At 37.6% G+C, this 21,198-nt stretch overlaps 1 protein-coding gene across 12 annotated transcripts in view; it reads right to left on the bottom strand.

The window, feature by feature from the left end:
* Nucleotides 1-20,122, bottom strand: part of phc2a (polyhomeotic homolog 2a) — a 35,486-nt gene extending 15,364 nt beyond the window's left edge. For 5 of the 12 annotated variants that reach the window (XM_079588926.1, XM_079588934.1, XM_079588939.1 and 2 more), the window contains exons 1-6: nucleotides 19,984-20,122; nucleotides 18,558-18,650; nucleotides 4,185-4,401; nucleotides 2,328-2,471; nucleotides 491-568; nucleotides 90-254 (exon numbers count right to left, since the gene is read on the bottom strand). In XM_079588926.1, the coding sequence (XP_079445052.1) occupies nucleotides 90-254; nucleotides 491-568; nucleotides 2,328-2,471; nucleotides 4,185-4,337 (540 nt within the window). In that variant the 5' untranslated portion in view covers nucleotides 4,338-4,401; nucleotides 18,558-18,650; nucleotides 19,984-20,122. Of the gene's footprint in view, nucleotides 1-89; nucleotides 255-490; nucleotides 569-2,327; nucleotides 2,472-4,184; nucleotides 4,402-18,557; nucleotides 18,668-19,983 lie in introns of those variants that run through there. The other 7 variants (XM_079588933.1, XM_079588935.1, XM_079588937.1 and 4 more) reach the window with 2 other exon arrangements.
* Nucleotides 20,123-21,198: the final 1,076 nt, after the last annotated feature.

Here is a 21,198-nt window from a genome sequence, read left to right as displayed (position 1 = left end):
ATCTATGCTCATTATAATCAGCATTATGTAAAGTCTTTATTTAGAAAGCACATTTGTAATTGTGGTTGTGCGTGTGTAAGAGGATTTACCATCTGAGCTCGTAAATACATCTGTGCTTGGCTGGCGGTGAGTGTGGGTGTGGAAGAGTTTCCCAGCAGAACGGCCTGTTGGGCAATGCACACCGGAACAGAGCTCCCACTCTGGGCTCGACTGATCAAATGAGCCGCCGCTGGGGATGTGGCCAGGTTGATCTGCTTCAACAAAGAAAAAATCGTAACAATTTTTATTTTCTGAAAGCTGTGTTGTCAACATAATAAATCATATTCCTAATCAAAGCATTATGAATTATCACATTCAGCCAAAAGTTAAGGAAGCCACCAATATGTACATTAAACAAGTGGTTACATGTAAGTAATACCCACTGCCCTTTTTTCTGTAGCACTGCAGACATGTTGAGTGAGATATCAATGTCAGCTTTAATAATACTTACAGTGGTTTGGGAGGCCACAGTCTGCTGGGATGTAGTGCCATTCAGATTACAGCTTTGTCTTCCTGCCACTATACTAGCCTATGGGGAATGAGTGAATGCCAGAGAGAGAGAGAGACGGAGAGAGAGAGAGAGAGAGAGAGAGAGAGAGAGAGAGAGAGACGGAGAGAGAGAGAGAGAGAGAGAGAGAGAGAGAGACGGAGAGAGAGAGAGAGCGAGAGAGAGAGAGAGAGAGAGAGAGAGAGAGAGAGAGAGAGAGAGAGAGGGGTGGTAAAAGAGGGAAGGACACAGGGATAGGTCACAAGTCAAACCCAGCACTCATTAATCAATAACAACAACACTGAGCAAGAGAGCGAGAGAGAAACAGATCCCTCGTTCCCACAGCCTGCCACTCAACACTACAACCACACAATACATTCAACTCTACTGTACTCCCCAAAGGGATTTCCATTCTGTGGATATCCAAATTAGGTTTAATCTTTAAAAATACAAAAAGGTCATTATTTGGTATCTATTCAGTGCACAGCATGTACCCATCAAGGGTCGTTTAGTGTTCAGCAGTAAAAAAAAATATATATATATATACAAAAATATCACAATTATCATTTCACTACTTTTGGTTTGAGCACAATTTTACTATTAACTAATATGACCAATTTCTTCTTTTTTCCATTAAAAAAAAAAATGTTTTCTTGTAAATCTTGTTCAAATTGGTAATTATTTTATAGTTTTATAATCAGTGTTCTCAATTTCACTTTCCATTCTTTTGCAATATTATTGTATTGGATAATAGTTTCATCCTCAAGGAAATTATATAATTTTGGTGCGAAATTAAAAGTATTAGCAATATATCTGATGAATTATGAGATGTTTGTGGTAATAATTGGTTTGTTTTAATGATTTAAAAATATCAAAATTAACTTCAAGTTTAAACCCTCATTTTACCTATCTGTCAATTGCTCACTTAGCAATGGTTTAGTTTGACTTAAGTTCTTTCATTCACAGCAATAAGCCTTTCACAAAATAATTGACGCAAAGCTTGACATGCTGGTCAAAAGTATGAATCAATCGTTTCTTAGTTAAGAGTTGCGTGTTCCTCTTAGGTTCCTCAAATATCCACAGGATGTGGCTCTGCCAGAGCAGATTTTTGCTAAACATTGCAAAACATGCCTCAGGCCAATGCAAGGAATCCCACATCAATACTTGTCACAAAAGATGAATGACCCTGCACAATTCGTAAAGAGCCATGTGTAATTTTCATTAGACCTCATGTGCTTTAATCCAATTTCTTTATCTTCACACAGTATTGTATTTGAACAACTTCCAGACTATCTTCATATACGGACAGTAAACCACAACCTGACACAAGCATGCAATTTGAGTCCCTCTGTGTTTGATTACCATGTTGAGAAATCACTGAACAAACTATTTCTTTCTGGTCGAATTAAACTCATAGAGAGACAAAAAAAAAAACTTTATCAAACATCAAGACAATAATTAGTTTGATAGATCAGGTAATTATTTTGAGGAAATATAATGTACCAGCATGAATTATGCATTGTCAATAAGCTTCTGTTGATGTACAGTGGGCTCCAAAAGCCTGATTCAAATTCGAATTTGAACCTTGAAATAAATAGAACTATTTTGAAAAATATAAGACACATTTGTGACACTGATCATGTAACTAATTGTACAGATGGTCAGATATTCTTCCATTGAAATCCAAACATGATCATTTGGTTTTACACAAACTGATGGAGTTCATGCTGCTGTTATTAAAGCAAATATTTTGTAATGGCTTTTGGGGCCCAGTGTGTATGTCGATGGCATATATGCCCACCTGCTGCACTGCAGCCAGACTCAGGTGCTGTTGCTGTAGTGCTGCGGTCTGAAGCATGAGGTGTTGTTGTTGAGCTGCATACATCTGCTGTAGATACTGAGCTGCCGCTGAGCTGGGCTGCCTGTTCAAGGCCTGCTGGATGACCTGAGTGAGATGAGATGAGATGAGATGGTATAATTAAATCAACATGTGAATAATATTCTTCCCCAGTCTTCTAAGTCATCTAGGGCACATATTACAGTATTTATGATGTATTTTACACCACAGAGGTGTAAAGAAAAACACTTCTCATTGTATCATGTGCAACCAGCACATTAAGTTTAATACAGAAAGAACGACCGTGCTCCAGCATGACATGGCATGTGGGGTCACCGCCATCCATCACAGCAGCCTGACAGCATGACTGCATTCCCTTCAGAGCTAAAGTATCCCACCTAACATGATCTGTACACACTGTCTTCAGGGCAATCAATCTGAGAATGAACTCTGGATAAAAGCGGCTGCTAAACATGGTCAGATTAAGATTAACTAAGATTAATAAATGCTGCAGAAGTATGTAGTTAATAGTTCACCTAAAAATTACAATTCTGACATAATTTACCCACATGTTGTTCCAAACCTGTATGAATTTCTTATGTTGAACACAAAAGTTATTGTGAAGAATGTCAGTAACCAAACAGTTGATAGACCCCATTGACTTTCATAGTAAAAAAAAAATGTCATACTATGGAAGTCAAACGGGCCCATCAAATGTTTGATACCCATATTCTTCAAAACATCTTCTTTTGTGTTCAGCAGAGAGGTTTGGAACAACTTGAGGGTGAGTAAATGATGACAGAATTTAAATTTTGGGATGAAATATCCCTTTGACTACATTAGTCAGCATGAACTTTATTAACCTTTTTAATCATAGTAAACCTTAATTTTAACATTTACTAAAATTTCTAAAAACAAATGTTGTATCTGCTAAAATTAGTTAATGCAATGTGAACTAACATGAACAATTGTTTTTCTATTAACTAACATTCACAAAAATGAATAAATGCTGTAAAAATATATTGCTCATTGTTAGTTCATTTATATACTTGTCACGTGTTGTGTGGGAGAGACAACAAACTAACTAAGGAAGAACAGTACTGATTGAAAACAAGAGTCCATGTGGTGTGAGAGTGTGACAATACTGTATATATTATCTGTATCTGTATCATTTCTGCAGTGTAGTTAAGGAAGGAGCTTAATTTGAACTTGCTCAAGAAATAAGCACTATGCAGTTTTGTTCCTTAACACAGATTGGGGATAGATACTCTTAAAAAAAATTACTTTCTTACTTACTTATTAAAAAAGCAAGCTTACATGTCTCACAGTCTCTTATACAATATCAACATGTTTAACAATGTACGTATCGCCAAAAGAAAATTGATTTATCCCTGTGAGGGACCAAATGTTGAGCTCTCTTAAATCCAGCTCAGTGTGCTCAGTGGTACCCATAGACTGTAAAAGGTGGTATCCCATACTACCGTTCAAGTTTAGCTGACATCAGAGGTCCTGTTATCTGCAGCCAATCACTGCTGGTCAGCTGTGGACTCACTCTAATGCATAGAGTTCTGCACTATCACTGAGCATATTCAAGGATACCGGAGAATATAAGTATATTATATTGCACTAAAATTGTTATATTTGTTAAAATAATACTGTATTAATAAAAAAAACATCACTAAATACAGATGTGACAAAAGAAGAGCATCACAATGATGAATGAGACTCTCACATAGCCTGTAGATGGCGCCAGAGGATAATGCAAATTTATGGGGAATATGAAGTTTAAATGGACTGACTGTGACTGAGATTTCTTTCTACCTGAACGGTCTGTCTGTCCGTGATTCCTCCATAGACTGATATCTGAGGCACAGCCTGCTGTCTGCCGGAGGAGTTTGATATGGTGGAGGCAGAGGTGGTGCTGGGGATGGTGACACTGGCACTGGAGGCCACGCTGCCCTGCTCCTTCTCCATAAGGAGCCTCCGCCTGCCTGTGTCCGATCCACGGCTACTGTCGATCCTTCACTCTCCCCTCCAGCTGAGAAAGACAGAACAGCAACAATGTTGAAAGCCATTCTTGTAAAACACCCATACTCTACTACACAGATAGTTCAACGGTGGACTCTGATCAATATGCCAATGACATATTCATACAGTCAGTGTTTGGGATTGACATCCGTATATAATAACAGACAGGGGTGAAGCAGCCATCTTTAAAGTGGGTGGGCACAGCTATCAGTCAACATGACCATCAAGAGCAAAACAAATATGATTCATTCATAAATCAGGGAAAAGCACAGCACTGGTAAAACTCACCACGGTAACAGATAACTAGGCTAGACGGCTAAACTATTTTCCAGAGTATAAGAGAGAAGTCAGCCATTTAAAAATTAGGCTAATAAACATTGAACATTTAATGGTCTATCTAACAGTAGCCAAATATCCAGGATAAAAATACTACAGAAATTGAATAATCAAATGTAAAATAAAGCATAATCTTCATTGTATGAATTAAATATTGATTAATAATTGTTTCTACAAAAGTCATTCACTCATATGTTTTTTTTTTTGTGGTTTGATTCATATTAAAGGGATAGTTCACCCTAAAATGAAAATTAAGTCATGATTAAGCCTACTCACCCTGGTGTTGTTATAATGCAGTATGTCCATTCTTTCATTTTTGGACCACAAAAAGAGAAACAAAAAAATGTCCCGCTTGCTCTCGTCTTCACTTGCGGTAGTGAATACCAAGCTTTAAAAAAGATGCAGTATCAGAATGATCCCATGCAACACGTGTTGTATATCCCAAGTGTTCTGGGGGGTGTACAATAGAGTTTGTAAAGAAAAGAAGAAAAAAAAGATGCAATTTAACGGCCGACCTTGGCCGTTGGTCTTCTGTGCACGGCTGCTTTACTGGCTAGGCTGATTAGCGCCGCGGTTCACTCCAACTCGCCCAGAAAAAGCACATAAGTTGTGAGGAATCAAGATGAATAAAAACACTACATGAAATATAATACCTAGAGAGAGAAAAAAAGTATTTGTGTAGGCTACTTTATTCACTAATTAGAAAATCTCCAGACCGGAACTCCGGTTGACTGTCAGATTGACAGTTGACAGATGTGAACGCAATAACTTCTTGTTGAATGTTGAGATAAACACAACGGATATATTCACCTCAGAGAAGAAAGTACATAGATTGTATTTTATTTTCCTTAGTCTTGATTGAAGTTCACAACGTGTGTGCCTTATCTGAGCGGAGTGAACTGCAGCGCTATCAGCATCTAACGTGCACGTCTCACACACACAGCCGTGCACAGAAGACCAACGGGTCACTCAGGTCAGGATTTTTCTTAATAGCCTACATAAAATATCAGTTTTTTTTTTTTTTTTACCAAACCCAAACATACACCATAACACTTGGAATACGTCACATGTTACATCAGACTATTCTGTCATTTCTGAGATACTTTGCTTCTTTTAAAAAAGGTTATGCTGCTCTTTTTGATTCACTGCTATTTGGACTAGCGTGAGCGGGACATTAAAAATTCTCCTTTTGTGTTTCAAAAAAGAAAGAAGGGCATATGGCAATAGAAAACACCATGGTGAGTAACTTAAATGATTATTGATGACTTTATTTCATTTTAGGTGGTGAACTAACCCTTTAAGCACATAGACAGCAGCAGGTTTAGGCCTATTAGGTCCAAACTGTTTAGGTTCATATAAGGCACAATGAGCCCAGATGAGAATTTTTGACATAATTGTGTCAAAAATTGTGTCGCTCTAGGCCTATTCAACCCAAGTACGATAAGGCTATGCGTCCACACAGGCTAAGTTCTGTTTATTATTTTAAAAAACGCTGCAGTGACTGAAAACCATATTCTGCTGCTTTGTGAAAGTGGCCTGTATGTGTTTGTGTACACATGTACAGTATGAGTATGCATCCATACATTCCGATCCAATGCTATTTTGGGTTTAATGCTTTTTTTTATATAACAAATTATATGATAATAGTTTAATTAAAATGTTTAAAGGGATGCACAATTCTAAAATACTGATATTTCCCGAAAAGTCGTTAACTATTTTCATCATGGCTGATAACTGTTTGATTCTATTTTGCCAAAATGTATTAAAAATGAAACTCCATAATCTTAAATCAACCAAGTGAGTTTAGACACCACCACATTATAATGTACAGTATGGGGAATTCATTTTAAGATTTGCTAAACATTACACTTAACAGTAGCCTATTACTAAATGAGTGATTTTACAGTAAAGTGTTAGATGATGGCAAATGTCATCTAAATGTAAAAATATGGGAAATGGGCATGATCATTTGTTTCACAAGCTAGTTTCAAAGCTACGAACAGTTTCACTCAGACTACCTGCAAATAACTCAGCTCTCCGCTCAGAGCGCTGGATCAATCACAGACTATCACCTGTTTCCAATAAACTTTAGTGGATTGCTGTGTTAAACATCCTGCAATAAATATCCATGTCACTCTCACAGTCCCATCTGACAGGATCAGGATTTAATCCGTGCAGACAGGTCCTTTTCACCACTAAATACTCATATTTTGAATTCTCACTGAAAGTGACGGCTTCATAGTTTGTTGGATGTTTTGCAGTTCTTGTCTGCCTAACTGTAACACCTCTCAGAATTGCAGGCCTCAGTTCTTTTATGATCCACATGCCCACGGCCAGCTCCAGTAGCTCTGAACAAATGTAAAGACTATGAATGGCTGGAACAACATAACGCAGTCATGACGTCATCAGCACCAGAGGCAACTTTGATCCATCTCGGGGATCTCATGGACCATGACAGATGTGTCAACAGGCTGATCTCTGCTGAAAGCGTTTTTAATGCTTTGATTTCTACTCAGGTAAAACTGTTTTTGTGTCTTTGGAATGCATTTGATAACGCCACACTTGAAATGGTGATTTTCTAATTTAGGTGTAGTCAAGCATGTGACAAGCCAGTTAGTATGCCAAAAGCAAATCTGCACTTGAACAGAAAGACAGAAAGATTACATTCTCAGAACTATGGCCAATGTTCTTTAAATGTTCTCTCAAAGTTACAAACAAAACATTATTGCAGTAAGTTATTTCAGTGTTAACAGGTTAAAAAATTATTTATATTGTGTTTTAGTGTATGGTTAATGAATCACCTGCAGTAAAAGACTAAAAGTCTTTCATTTTCAAATCAGTTGTTCAGTCATAGTAAATGGACCCCCAATGCACCCATATTCACCTTATTTTAATGCATTCAATGCTCTAAAATAACTTATGAAAACATTATTTCTGAAAATTCTGTCAATGTTAAACTTTTTGAAAACAATTCTTTAACATAAGAACCTAAAACATTAAGGATGAAAAATGAATGATCGTTCGTAAATAATGTTGTCATAACTTAATGGGAATTTTAGGAAATCACTCACACAGAATGCATTTCGCATTTAAAAAGAAGTAGAAAATAAAAAAAAACAAGGTCTATTTTTTTTAAAAGTTGAACTACTTTCACTTTTGGAATGCCATGTCAAGCGTGAAACACTACAAAAGATCCGAGAAACGAGCGCAGCCATCAAAGATGTCCGCCTAAAGCATGTTTACATAGAAAAACAATGTGAAATCAGCATAGTGCAATGTAAAAATGCGTTTTGTGTGAACCGCCCCCTTTCAACAATTGTTTGCTGAAACAATTTAACTGCAGCTGATTCATTCCACAAACATTTTAACTGCAGCTGATTCATTACCTCGTGGATTTAGATAATAAAATTGTTAGGAGGGAACTAAAAAAAAAACAGAAACAGTTCACAAGCCAAAACCGAATCAGTTGCACTGTACTCACTCAGATAGTCTGACAGCTTCCACCACAACTTGTGACAGGATACAACTAGCGGCGAGGATAATCCAACCTCTGACTCTTCTCTGGACCAGAACTCCTCCCATCACAGATGACTGGGACCCAATGATGTCCTCAAACAAACACACATCAAAGGCTGCTGCAGGGGAAATGAGGTGGGGTTTTCTTTTGGGGGGCTGGGAGGACACTTGATGGTCAAAATAAACCCGGCCTCACTTCCTTTACTCAGTCGAGGAACAGCTAGACCAATAGCGACGCTGCTGATACACAACGACCAAATGGGAGAGATCCTCTTCTGTAGTGCAATACACCTGCTGGTATATGTCTAACACGTTCCTAAGATCATAAAATCTCACATTTTGAGCTTTTTGCGTTTGTTTGGGTGCACATTAAGAGAGAAAAAGTAGCACAGCGAGATTTTCTATTATGACTCTACTGATGATATAGAAGTCATCAGAATATATTTGTGGAATTTGTTTGATCCCACTTAACCTTCCATTAAATGTGGAATCTTTCAAGGACATATAAAAGCTTAATACAGTCCATCTCCATTACCTTGAAAGAGAGACTCGTCCTCTCTTTGTCATTCTCCCCCCTCTCTCTCTCTCTCCCCCCTCTCCTTTAATTATTTCACTGGCTAACAGCAAACTACACATTATTCCACTCAATTTGCTCTATAGCCCTCCTCACCATACACCTCTGCATCTAACCGAACGTCCAGTGCCATCATCAGCCGAGTAACCTGCCCACAAAACCCTTTCACATCCAGACAGCAAATTGAGTTACACTCAGTGAAAACAAAAGTGCTTTTGGTGTAGCAACCAGGATGAGATCTGCACAGAGCAATACAATAGGATTAGTGCAGGCGAGACGGAGCTGTAAAAAACGAGGTTAGTCCGAGGCGTTCAGGTAGAGATGAGTTATCAGCACAATGCAGAGGCCACATCAAACAACCAGGGCTAACCCTCAGGGTAAATGACTGCAGGATGAGACACTCAATCTGTGCCTGTCTGGACAGGCCACAGCCAGGTTAAACCAGTCTGCTATGATCACAGCAACGCAACCATCAAAAGATAAGCTATAACCAGTCGTGTGTCTTGTCATGCATTTGTCATGCCATAAAATGACAGCTTGACTGAAAAGAACTGATTAATGGGCAGTCACTGTTCTGAATGCTGCACATTTGTGTATTTGTCATGCAGTGTGATACGTTCTAAACTTGTATTTAAAACTGCATTTTGCTGTATATATAATGCATTATGCATGCAGCTTTTATGCTAATTACTAATTGCTAATTTTATACTAATTGAGAGACAAGGTGATTAAAAAACTTTTTTCTATCTTACAACTACCCATTTATCCAGTGTAATATTAGTTCATATAAAATAACATTTCTAAAACATATATGTATGTCACACACACACACACACACACACACACACACACACACACACACACACACACACACACACACACACACACACACACACACACACACACACACACACACACACACACACAATATATATTTTTAATACAATATTTTTCATTTAAGTTAATATAACATTTATATAAAAATATAAAAACGTAACATTTGTTAATACATTATGAATAAACATGAATTAATGGCAAAAATATATTTTTAAATGAACATTGCTTAATAATTGCTGTGGTTCCTTGGTTTTGGCAAGCGAGGTTCATTCATGATACCTAATGCATTAAATATATTTACAGATTGAAATGTAGTGTTACCATTTTTATTGTGTAATATTATTTTTCTATTATTGTTTGTAATATTTTGAATTGATAAACCAAAGTGGTAAGATTTATTTTTATTATAATGGTTATTTACATTATATAGTCCTGTCCATGTTTTGTAAACAATTTAAAATTCAATTTAAAATTAGAGCTGAAATTAGCATGTCATGCTCACCACACTGCTAGTTAAACTAACAGTCTCTCAGGAGGATATTAGCTTCGTCACAGGATGCTTGCTGTCAGTTTTGACACCTTTGGCCAAGTGTGAGTAAACAGTAAAGCAATTAAGAGCTCCTGCCGTTAATGGATATGTCAGACGTAGTGTCCAGATCCGACACTCCGGAGATTCATTCTGTCAGATTCAATGATGAACACTTGCTCTGCAGCACAACAGCGTATATCACTCAGAAAGATTTCACTGCTGCGAAACACTACGACAAGACATGTTCGCTTAACAGTGTGCCTGTTGAGCATATATCAATGCTTGTCGTAAATCAGAGACGGGGAGCGTTGGAAAAGAGAAAACACCTCCAGCTTGTGTGAGTCAGAAACTAGAAACGTTCAGTAACCATCTTCATTTAACTCTACGACATGCAATGATTCAACAGAGCAGTTCTTCTGTACTCCAACTGAAGTTCTCCTTCTCTTGATTTGCTCTCCAACCGCAAAATAGTTCAAAGTGAGAAATGTATCTTAACCTTGACAAGCCATTGTTCTGTCCTGCCAGAACTCTCTCTTCTCTGGTATCCATCATTCTCCACACATTAGCACATTCCCTCTATGTGGCAACAGGAGATTTGTGGCCCTCATTTCCTTAAGATCCACCATAAAACTGCCGGCTTTGTCTGCAAGGGCCACATGAACCGAGAAAGCATGAAATATGACCCCCAGTCGCCTTGGTATCAGTGTGAAGAGCCCGGCAGAGGGGGGCTTCTCTGTCTGGATGCTATCACATGTGTTTTTTGAGGTTCTTTGCATGATACACGTTGACAATGTCAGAAAGGCATTTGAACATAGAAGCCAGACAGAATTTTGCACATGCAAATATCCAGGCGGTCAAAACAATCAGGGTGGCTCCATGTAAATGGAAGTGTAAATGAATATACATACCGTGTGTTTTCATATTAAAACAGTCCGGTTTAAATATAGAGCTACCTTGTCTATAGCGACCAAACGGGAATGCCAACTATGTGGTGTAATTTCACAATGAACTGGGATTCTGTGCATTCAAAGCTATCATTTAAAATGGCACCATTAACATATAAATTAGGTGCTTACAGAGCCAGAGAAATTGAAACGGTAGCATGGTTTTGGCCATTTTGCTGTCGTTTTATTCAGCCGACTGCTCACAAACTGAATGTGTATCATTTCTGATTATCAGGTGGAGTCCAAGCGTGAAATAACCTAAATTTGAACATCAGTAAAGCATTTCCACGCTATAACAACACAGGCCTCCCAAGCACACAATCATTTGCACCATCTCATTATTGTCTCAATCAAAATTATAATGCCTTTAGTTGCACAAAACCACTTTAAAACATTTTACAGCACTCTTGGGAGGAGTGTGATGTCCCTAAGGAATCTGAATAAGGAGTCTAATAGCTGACTGAAGCCCATTAAATTCTGGCTTTTTCTAGGACAGTTTAATCAGTGTAAAAATATAAAAATGCTACTGATATTGGAATGAACAAAAGTTTTTGCTTTGAAAGGGATTGTTCACCCAGAAATGAAAATTCTGTCATTTAGTCTTCATGTTGTTCCAAACCTTATTCTCTCTAGAACACAATATGGGAATCAATCTCCAAAAAGAACAAAAAGCACCATAAAAGTTTCATAAAATTAGTCCATAAAATTGCTATCTGTATCTATGTATCCTTTAATAGATTTGAGAGAGGTCTTTCAGTAAAATATATTTTACTGAAAATAGTCCCTTACAATTATTAACTATGGTCACCATTTACTTTTAGTGTATGAAAAAAAAAACTTGTTGCTATTAATGTTTTTGCGTGAAAAAAAAAAAATCATACAAAATTTTAAAGACACAAGGGTGAGTAAATGAGACAGAACTGTTATTTTGGGGGGGATGAACTATTCCTTTTGCTTGTCTAAAATAGGTCACTAGTGACTAGTCCAGCTCAAATGTGCTCTCACACTGGGACTATAAATGACCCCTTTCCTGCCAAAAGAGTGAGAGGCTGTATTCATCCCCTTTGTCTCAGCATAAATAGACTGCAGCCAGCAGCACACGTGGCCCTCGCTGTGCAAACTCCGAGAGCCGTAAAACTACATAACGACAGGGAAGGAATCAGATACACAGATGCCCCAGAGTCCACTCAGTTTACAAAGCACCTCTAAGCCTTCCAGCCTATGAGTTATTACTGACAGAACCTGAAGAACACAGGTGAAAATCAGTTTGCACCTTTCCCCCCCCCCCACAATTTAAAGCCGAAGTGTGAAATTTCTGCTACTAGCATGACCAAAAAGATAATAGTTCAGACAGGTTTCCTGAACATTCCTGAACATTCCTCCCATCTGCCATATTGTGCAACAATTTGGTTCTTTAAGTAAAAATTCCATTTGTATTCTCCATAGGATAATTGATTTTAATTATAACATATAAGCCTTTAAAGAAGGTGAGCGGTGTGCTACAAGGTTGTTAATCGATGGCATAGGCTTTTGTTGAAGCCATCAGCCTGCATTATTTTTAAATTCTCAACATCACAATTCCCAGTAAAAAACTACATTACCCATAAATCTGCAAAAGGACTCCACCAATCAGAGAATCGAAATAAGACAATAATGCCAAAAGAACTCTTTAGCGCCCGCCATATCATTAAATAAATCTTTTTATATTTAGCCTATGTAGTTTTTCCAGTTGATTATGTCATTCACAATGCTTTATGGGATTGTAGTTCTTTCCTTCATCAAAGCCATTAAGTACATGGTCTTGTACCTTTTGTCCAATTTATTTTCTTTCTTTAAATCAAAGGTTGTAATATGGTGATTGACAGGCTTCACATGAACACTTTTAAAAAATATCCCTATGGGAAACATTAATGAGAAAAATACTTTCGGAACAAAGGCTGCTAAAAAATTTAATGGGTCACTGCTGCACTCTATTGGCCAAACAAACAGATAGCCCCGCCCCACACTCATGCCATTGGCTGAGCCAATGCTGCTGTTGCGCTAATCAAATGTATAAATAATGTATAAATGTATAAAATATATTTTGCATAATAAATTAGCAGGTTTGTAACCAGTTTTCCCGTATTCGAAACACTACTTAAGACTAAATAGTTTTAGTAGATGTTGTTTCATAGCAAATGGTGACTGATAGTTGTCAGTTGAACACATAGCTACACCTGAGCAAACCTTGTTCTTGTGAAACACAACCACCTGTCATAGTGACTGTCCTTAAGCAAGAAGCTGTCAGATACTTAGCAAACAGGGAGGAAGAGATGACAGATCCTGCATGTAATTTAAGCCCTCAGATTTAAACTGCCTCTGATCTTTGATTTATTTCAGTCCTAAGGTGAAAAGCCTAGTGTAACACAAGAAATGAAAAGTGACTAAATATTGAAAACCTCAAAACTATAAAACTTTCATTTCTCTGTCGCTATAATTTGTCAAACAATGTCAAGTTATGTAATACTCAAAAAAATCCATTAGACCTTGAGTGTTAAAACCTTCAAATCTAATAAGAACCGACAATGTCAGGTTTAATTGAAAGACACTGGATTGACAAATGTGCCACTTTAGAGTTTTCCTCTTTTGTGCGTCTAATATTTAACATTCATAGAAAAATGAATAATGTGGCATTCCTTATTGAACAGCCCTTTAAACATTCCTCTGACTTTTTGCACCGATCAGAAAATATTATTCAATTTTATTCTTCAAATAAAAATGTCAAATTATTATTTGCTATTATATGATTTATTATAATATGTATATTTCTATTATTATTATTATAATAATGTTGTAAAAAAACCTTCATCTTTCATGTTTATTTCTCTCTGGAATACTTGATTCTGATTAGTCACTCACAGCTGACATCATACATTTTTTATATGACGACTACATTCTATGTGATTGCTGTCCCAATTTTTTTTTAATTATTTACAATCAAATCAGTATTTTATGTTCATTTTTGTATTTATTTGGTAAGTAGCTGTAGATGGGACACTGTTGAGATGTTATTTTGCAATACTGACCTAATGACTGCACATTATATCTTATCTTAGATATGCAAAACAGGAAATGTGACTGCATTTTGGGGAAATTCCAAGGTCTTGACATCCACGGAAGCTAAATATTTAAATATGAATGCTTTAACATATATAACATTACCAATATCAGCCAGTTAAGTTAAACCGGTTTGAATGTGTGCCAAATATCAGACCCTTGATGGTGAGGAACCAAATCATTAATGCCCTAAGCTTTAGGGCATTTAAAAAAGGAAAGAGAAGGGAGATTTATGTCAAGCAGCTGTGTAGCTGTCGGCTGCTGAGTGAGAGGGAGAGGAGGACGGAGAACACCTGGGCATGGAGCTCAGAGGCAGGCAAGAACCACTTTCATCTGCCCAGGCAGGGAAAAAGAAAGAGAAAGAGAGAGAGAGAGTTGTCTGCACTCACTTCATACACTCTCAAGCAGTTACTACAGGCTGTCAGCAGCTTTCACACATTCTCATTCAGACGCTGGTCTGCTTTACCATGGAAAAAACATCCGTCTGCCAGGAAAGTGAGACCTGTGCACATTATACTCATTATATAACCGTTAGTTCCGGTTCTTGAATTGGATTGGGCTGCCGCATTTTTCAGCAAGTTACGTTGTTACGCCAGGTGTTCTTTAGGAATGATAAATTGAATCATTCATTCAACTGATTAGTTTAAACAGACTCATTTGTTCAGGATCTAAACAAGTGACTGTCGTTATGAGTGAGTCATTGCATCATTCACTCAACCGATTCCTTCAAACACATTGATTCATTCAGAAATTAAACATGGCTACTGTGTTTTGCTCGATAACAAGCAGAGAATGATCCTTCTTTTACTTTATTTGGAACTATTTTAGGGTACGTTTACAAAACAATGATATGCTTAGAACGGAGACGTTTTTTACTTCTTGACGACACCATAGTCAAAACGATCCCCATTCACACGGATCTGCGAAAACGACTAATAACGTTGTATTCTTCTACCTGGCCATTAGATGGCGATGAAACACTATAGATTGAACACGTAATATGCATGTGCATGACGTCATCGCTTTCAGACATTTGCATTTTTGTTGTTTACGCAGAGACCGTTTTTAAAAACTTGCACTTTGAAACCCGTTTTCAAAATTTTGCGTTTTCAGGCATCCAAAACGCCGTTGTCGTAAATGAACGGCCAAAACGCATAAAGTCTTCCGTTTTTAGTTGAAAACGGTGTTGTGTAATCATCCCCTTAGTTAGTGGATCAAAAATAGATTCATATTAATATCTTAAATCAAAACTATTTATATTTTCATTTTTCTAATTATTTCATAATTTGCACTGTACTTTGTGTTATATTACTTATATTGTGTTATATTATGGCATTAATGAACAAAATCAGGGCATCGTCAACTGCTTGTTGTTGCAAATACTAGATTTAGTAGTAATGACCTATTGAACTCAAGGACTGATCCAGCACTCAGTTTGATGAATCTCTTTCGGCGGTTTTTGACTCTTGAACCTGCATGTGCATCACAAGCATAAACCCATTCTGCAAATATTTCTCTCGGACAAAACTTGTCATTCTTCAGGAAAGACAGGACAGAAGAGCTGTGCACATATCTAAACTTCAGATAAGTATCAGAAACTGTCAGAAATGAAAGAGCGAGCCCTGACGTATGGTCTGTTTTGAGTTTGTGTTAATGCGTGCGTCACACGAGAGCATCATCAGGCATGACAGAAGAATGTCATGGTGAGCAGTGAGGTGAACGCGTTCGTTCGCTGGGTCTGCGTCTCATCTTCATGAGGGCTCGGACAGCGCTGTATGAAAACATCTAGGCTCATCTGTTACTGGTTCTCACCGCTTTCATCGCTGGAGATGGATCTCACCATTAGATGCCACATAACACATATTGCATATCGAGTCCTGTATAGCTCATTAGAGATCAAGGGGTCGCTGCATGTGCTCAAACACAGACCTCCTCCCTCAAAAGAACCATCACCAGCATGTGATATATGGCCTAAAATGGGGCCCTGTCTGTTAAAAGTGAAAGCAATTGTGTTTAGTGCTATGGGTTGTGCATGAGGGATTTGGCCTACTATAAAATCATTGTCAACTGGACTTTTCCACTAGAATATCTGTAGTAATATTTCAACTACTAAAGTCACAATGAAATGGAAGTAGCAACAGATATTTTCTTCCGTACTGTGATGTGCATCCAATTATCGAAGAAGAAAAAGCAGGCGGGAATTGGTTCCATCCCTCAGTTGTTGATTGTATTTTGACACATGGGCATTACACTCAAAAATGAATGTGAGCTTGCAGACGATTTTAAAGGACTGGGTTTTAAGTGAAACAACAAATAGAACTCCATAATTATTACCGAAAGATCGAGATATTGATTATAACTTACAAGGTCAAAATTTTAAAAAATGAAAAAGAAACGTATACATCCATGAATTGTTCACAGTAACATCAACTGTTTAACACGTCACGCATTAACAAATTAGATTTTCATTTAATGCCAACTTTAAATATGTTTCCTCTGGTGCATTCTGTAAATATTATGTAAATAATTCCAAAAATCAATGCAAACTGCTGCGACTGTCCATATTTATAGATGTCTTTTTAGGGGGGGGGGAGTCAAAAATCACTTATAATACCGTAATAGAATATGGCACCACTAATTCACTTCAGTTTTCTGCACAAAAATGAAGAACTACAGTTTGTCCATATGTGGCCTTGTGTTATCTTTAAACGTGTTCTTATTTTGCTTTAATCAACTTAGTTTATGGTCAAAGATAGTCCTTACATTTACTTGTTGGTGATATTGTGTTGTTGCACTTATATTTAGTTCATTTCTTGATGATGAAACCAAAGGCCGTTTTTATAATCCACCTGTGTGCACTCAACAAGTATCTAATCACTTAGAAACAAAGATTGTTGGGAGATAAATGCAACATTTATGCAGACAGCAGAAAATATCAGGCCTTGAGAGAGAATGATAAAGGGAAAACCTTGCATGCGTGTGCTAAGTTCTATCTCTTTTCTCTTGACTACAGGAGGCTCATGCGCTACTCGATGTGCCCCTCATTTCCTGGAGCTTCAGGGGAACCGAAGTTGTGTCCCTCCTGTTTGATTGATTATAAGAGTGACCTGAGGGTGAGGGTGAACTACTCAAGCTCATTGTGAGGCCCATGACACAGGAAAGGCAAGTGTAAAACATGAGGGTCTTACCCCAATTACCGTACAGAAGTGACCTGCCCATTGGCGGTTTTAGACCGCCAAGCTTTGCATGATTCATTTGCAACAAACTGTAAGTACCTTAGTGCAACAAGACACGCAACACTAACTTAAATAGTTAACTATAAACTATTGTTTATTTCACTCTACAACACAATTGCATAAGAAACCATGGCATATCACGTAACAACACGCTATAAAACATATCACATATAAAGCAACCCAGATCAAAAGAGTCCAGATGTTCAGTGTCAAATTCATAAGATGACACTGGCAAGATTACACACAAGCGTCGCCTTCTTGGATTTGTTTACAGAGCGTTGGGTCAAACTAGCATGTACTGAAAGAGTGCAGATGGTCTTGTTATTTGAGAGGCGATAGGTTTAATGAATTGTATCAGCACTAGCTGTCAGTCAGTCAGTCCACTATAGCGCAACACTCCCCTGTCCGGGAATGTATTGTCTCTGATTGGTCTTGCGAGAGGACTAAAAGCTTCTTGTGTGCACGTACACTGAGCAAACTCATCGATAATCCTTAAAACATCGCAAATGATGTGGCGCATGTCCACATAAATCACTCGCCTTCAGCTTTGGCTTGAACTACTATTCTCTCACTGATAATACTGAATTATATATTCAGGTTGAGTCATTAAAAGGGTGATTTACCCAAAAATGTTGAAGAATGTTTCAATGAAAGTCAATGGGTTCCAAAACAACCCTGGACCCCATTGACTTTCACCGTAATGGACAAAACAACACAATTATGAAAGGTTTGTAATGACAGGAGGGTGAGTAAAAGATGAAAGAATATTCATTTTTAGGTGAAGCATAATTTTACCAGAGAGGGTCTTTAGTTCCTCAAGCTCATATAATATCTGTCAATCTCTGATTTTGGTAACCTCACAGAAAGCAGTGGAGACATGTGGTGGAATTCTCCAAAGTAAACTGCTTTCACTGGGACATGCACAGGCATACACACATTTATGCACTCTATTTAACATACAGACCACACATACTGTTGATATAAGAACCTCAGCCTGAAGAGACATATAGAAATATAAGTAGGCTTCCTGCTTAAATGACATTTACAATCACATATGAAGCAATAAACAACTGCACATCTTAATCAAGCTGTACTTACCCTCGGCACAGGCCTCGTCTCAACTTCAATCGCTTGTTCCTTTCCTGATATCCTACACCATGTCTGAAGTCTGCTCTATCCGACAGGCACAGACTACACCAAGCACAGAGGAGGAGGAAAAAATACAGCATGAATTAGCATTCCTAAAGCAGTCATGTGACTTCAATGCACCAATAAGCCTCCACGGATTCGCTATGATCCACCTCTCGCTCCTCCTTCCCCTTCTCTCTTGTTTCGCTCTCTCATAGAAACCCTTTGACAGGGTTGTGATACATGTGGACTGTTGATGCGCCTATTTTTGCAGTCAAACTCCTGATGTTAAAAACCAGACCCTCAGTTTATTATTCAAAGTAAATATATACAATAAGTATAACAGTATAATAAAAAGGGTTGTAAATACTGTAATGATATGTGAATGAAAATGCAAAAATGGTGCCACAAAGAGTGTAAATGCGTGAAGCTGCAATGCATGTGTCCTATCATAGATGCTGTGAGAAAGCAGATCAGCCTCCGCTGTGATTGGTGGGAGGGAGAATTGTAGAATAACAACGGCATGCTAATGTCCTTTCTGCATGTGTGCACTATCCTCCATCTATTAAAGTCTCTGCGTCTCATTACAGCCGGTGGGGGGTGGAAGCCTACAGCACACCTCTGTTGCTTGACCCTGGTTTTTACGAGCCCACCTCAACAAAGAGCGTTAAACAGCAATCATGGCTGAATGCTGAACACCTAAAGTACGCGATTGCGCCGGTCTCGCTCGAGGGAGACTCAAACATTAGGGGTTTTTTGGGGGCTGTGGGGTGAGGCAATAAAGTGGCTGGATGTGGAACAGGATGCTGAGATACTAAAAGCTGTTAAGTGATGGGAGGTGTAATAGCCTGGGACACACAGGTGCATGAGCAGCGTTGACATAATTAAACAGGTCAGAGGACAGCCAGGAGAATGAAGGGGCTGATTGTGCCGTTTTCTGCTCTGATAATAAGTTCCTTATGCTTCTGTTATGTGTGTGAGAAAGAGAAGATCATTATCCCGTAATGAGCCTGTACAGTGTTTTATGTTTTAGAATGAGTGAGAGCTATTTAAAGCAGGGAAATATATCAGTGGTTTTAACTCCGATTACATTAAGTCAACATGATGTTTGCATAATTAAATTATTAGTTCTTATTTGTCGTTATAGTCCAAATAAATTATTGCAATATTATCTAGAACATATTTGCCTTCTTTAAATTTATATTCTTGTTTATTTATGCTATCATCTTACATAAATATTTAAAGAATGCAACCCAATATTTGTTTTTTAATACAAAGAATAATATTTTCAATTCAATGTTATTTGCTTTTACAATTTTACTAACATATTAAGCAGTTTTAATAGAAGAGAAAATAATTATTTAGTTTTTATCTTTTCCAAATAGCACTCGCTTACCCTGAACCACAGTTCGAAGACCCCTGATTTAGTCCACTTGTGTGATTCTTGATATGAGGTTAGACGTAGTCCTTGAATTGTAACTAGCTAATTATCGCAGGTGTTGTGAGCATCCACATGGCTCGGAAAACATTGCAAAGAATCTAAATGGAAAAATGAAGATTCAATAAATTCTGGAGGTCATGGGATAAGAGAAAATAAACACATTATTGAAATATAATCTTGAAAAGATTTCTATATTTGAATGTTTTATTTATTTTAATCCTGTAAAGCCTGACATGTGGGGGTTGGGGGGGGGGGGCACCTTGATTTTATTCAGAAGCCCAAACGGAGCAAAACTATATGCAGTTTGGTGCAGTTGATGATAGGCCTATTTTATACACCCAAAATGTGAAGTGAAATACTGATAGCTTGTAATGTACTGTAAATCAAAGAGATATTTATAACAGTACTGCAGAGTACTTGCATAAAATGCTAATTAAAGTGCGCAGGATGAACACCTGATGTGTGACTGATTAGCATTGAGCTTATCATAACATTTTATTCTAGATGTCACTGAATCAATCTTAGGAAATGGGGCTACATAAATTAGAATGAAACCCACTTTATATGGCTGATATACTGTATACTAACACAAACGGCGCTGACGTCAGTGCTGCCACCACACAAGTTTTCTTCTTTTTTTTAAAACAAATATATCATGCGCAGGCACTGATAGATGATTAGTTATTTTTAATAGGTGTTAGCGATCGCCCTCGCGATCAGAGGCATAATAAGACCAATGCGCCAGGAAATCCCAATTAAGGTGAATTTATTGTGAAGACAGTGCAAATCCAATGGCAACAACAAACAAACAAAACAAAACAAAAACAAAGAAAAAGAAACTAAAAATAACATAAATATTTACGAGGTTTCGTGGGAAGGTAGCCACAACAGCAGTGGTATTGTTTGGTTAACAAACTTTCTGGAACCAGTTTCTATGGGCTTGCTTCCACTTCACACAACCAACCTGACCTCTCTTGCACCATGCTTCTGGCAGCCATTTATGGTCTAGTCCACACCCTGGAATGTACCATTCTACAGGTAAGTTACTTTCTAACATATGTACTTCCAACCCACTAATGCATATTAAACAATAACCATAATTAAATTACACAGTAACAACAACATGCAACTATGATGCAAAACAAAATGCAAAACAATGAATTAACCATT

The sequence above is a fragment of the Phoxinus phoxinus genome (genome assembly GCF_949152265.1).
Source record: "Phoxinus phoxinus genome assembly, chromosome: 18".
NCBI lineage: Eukaryota > Metazoa > Chordata > Actinopteri > Cypriniformes > Leuciscidae > Phoxinus > Phoxinus phoxinus.
The sequence above is the reverse complement of the archived record's forward strand: the minus strand, read 5'-3'. Positions and strand labels throughout refer to the sequence as shown.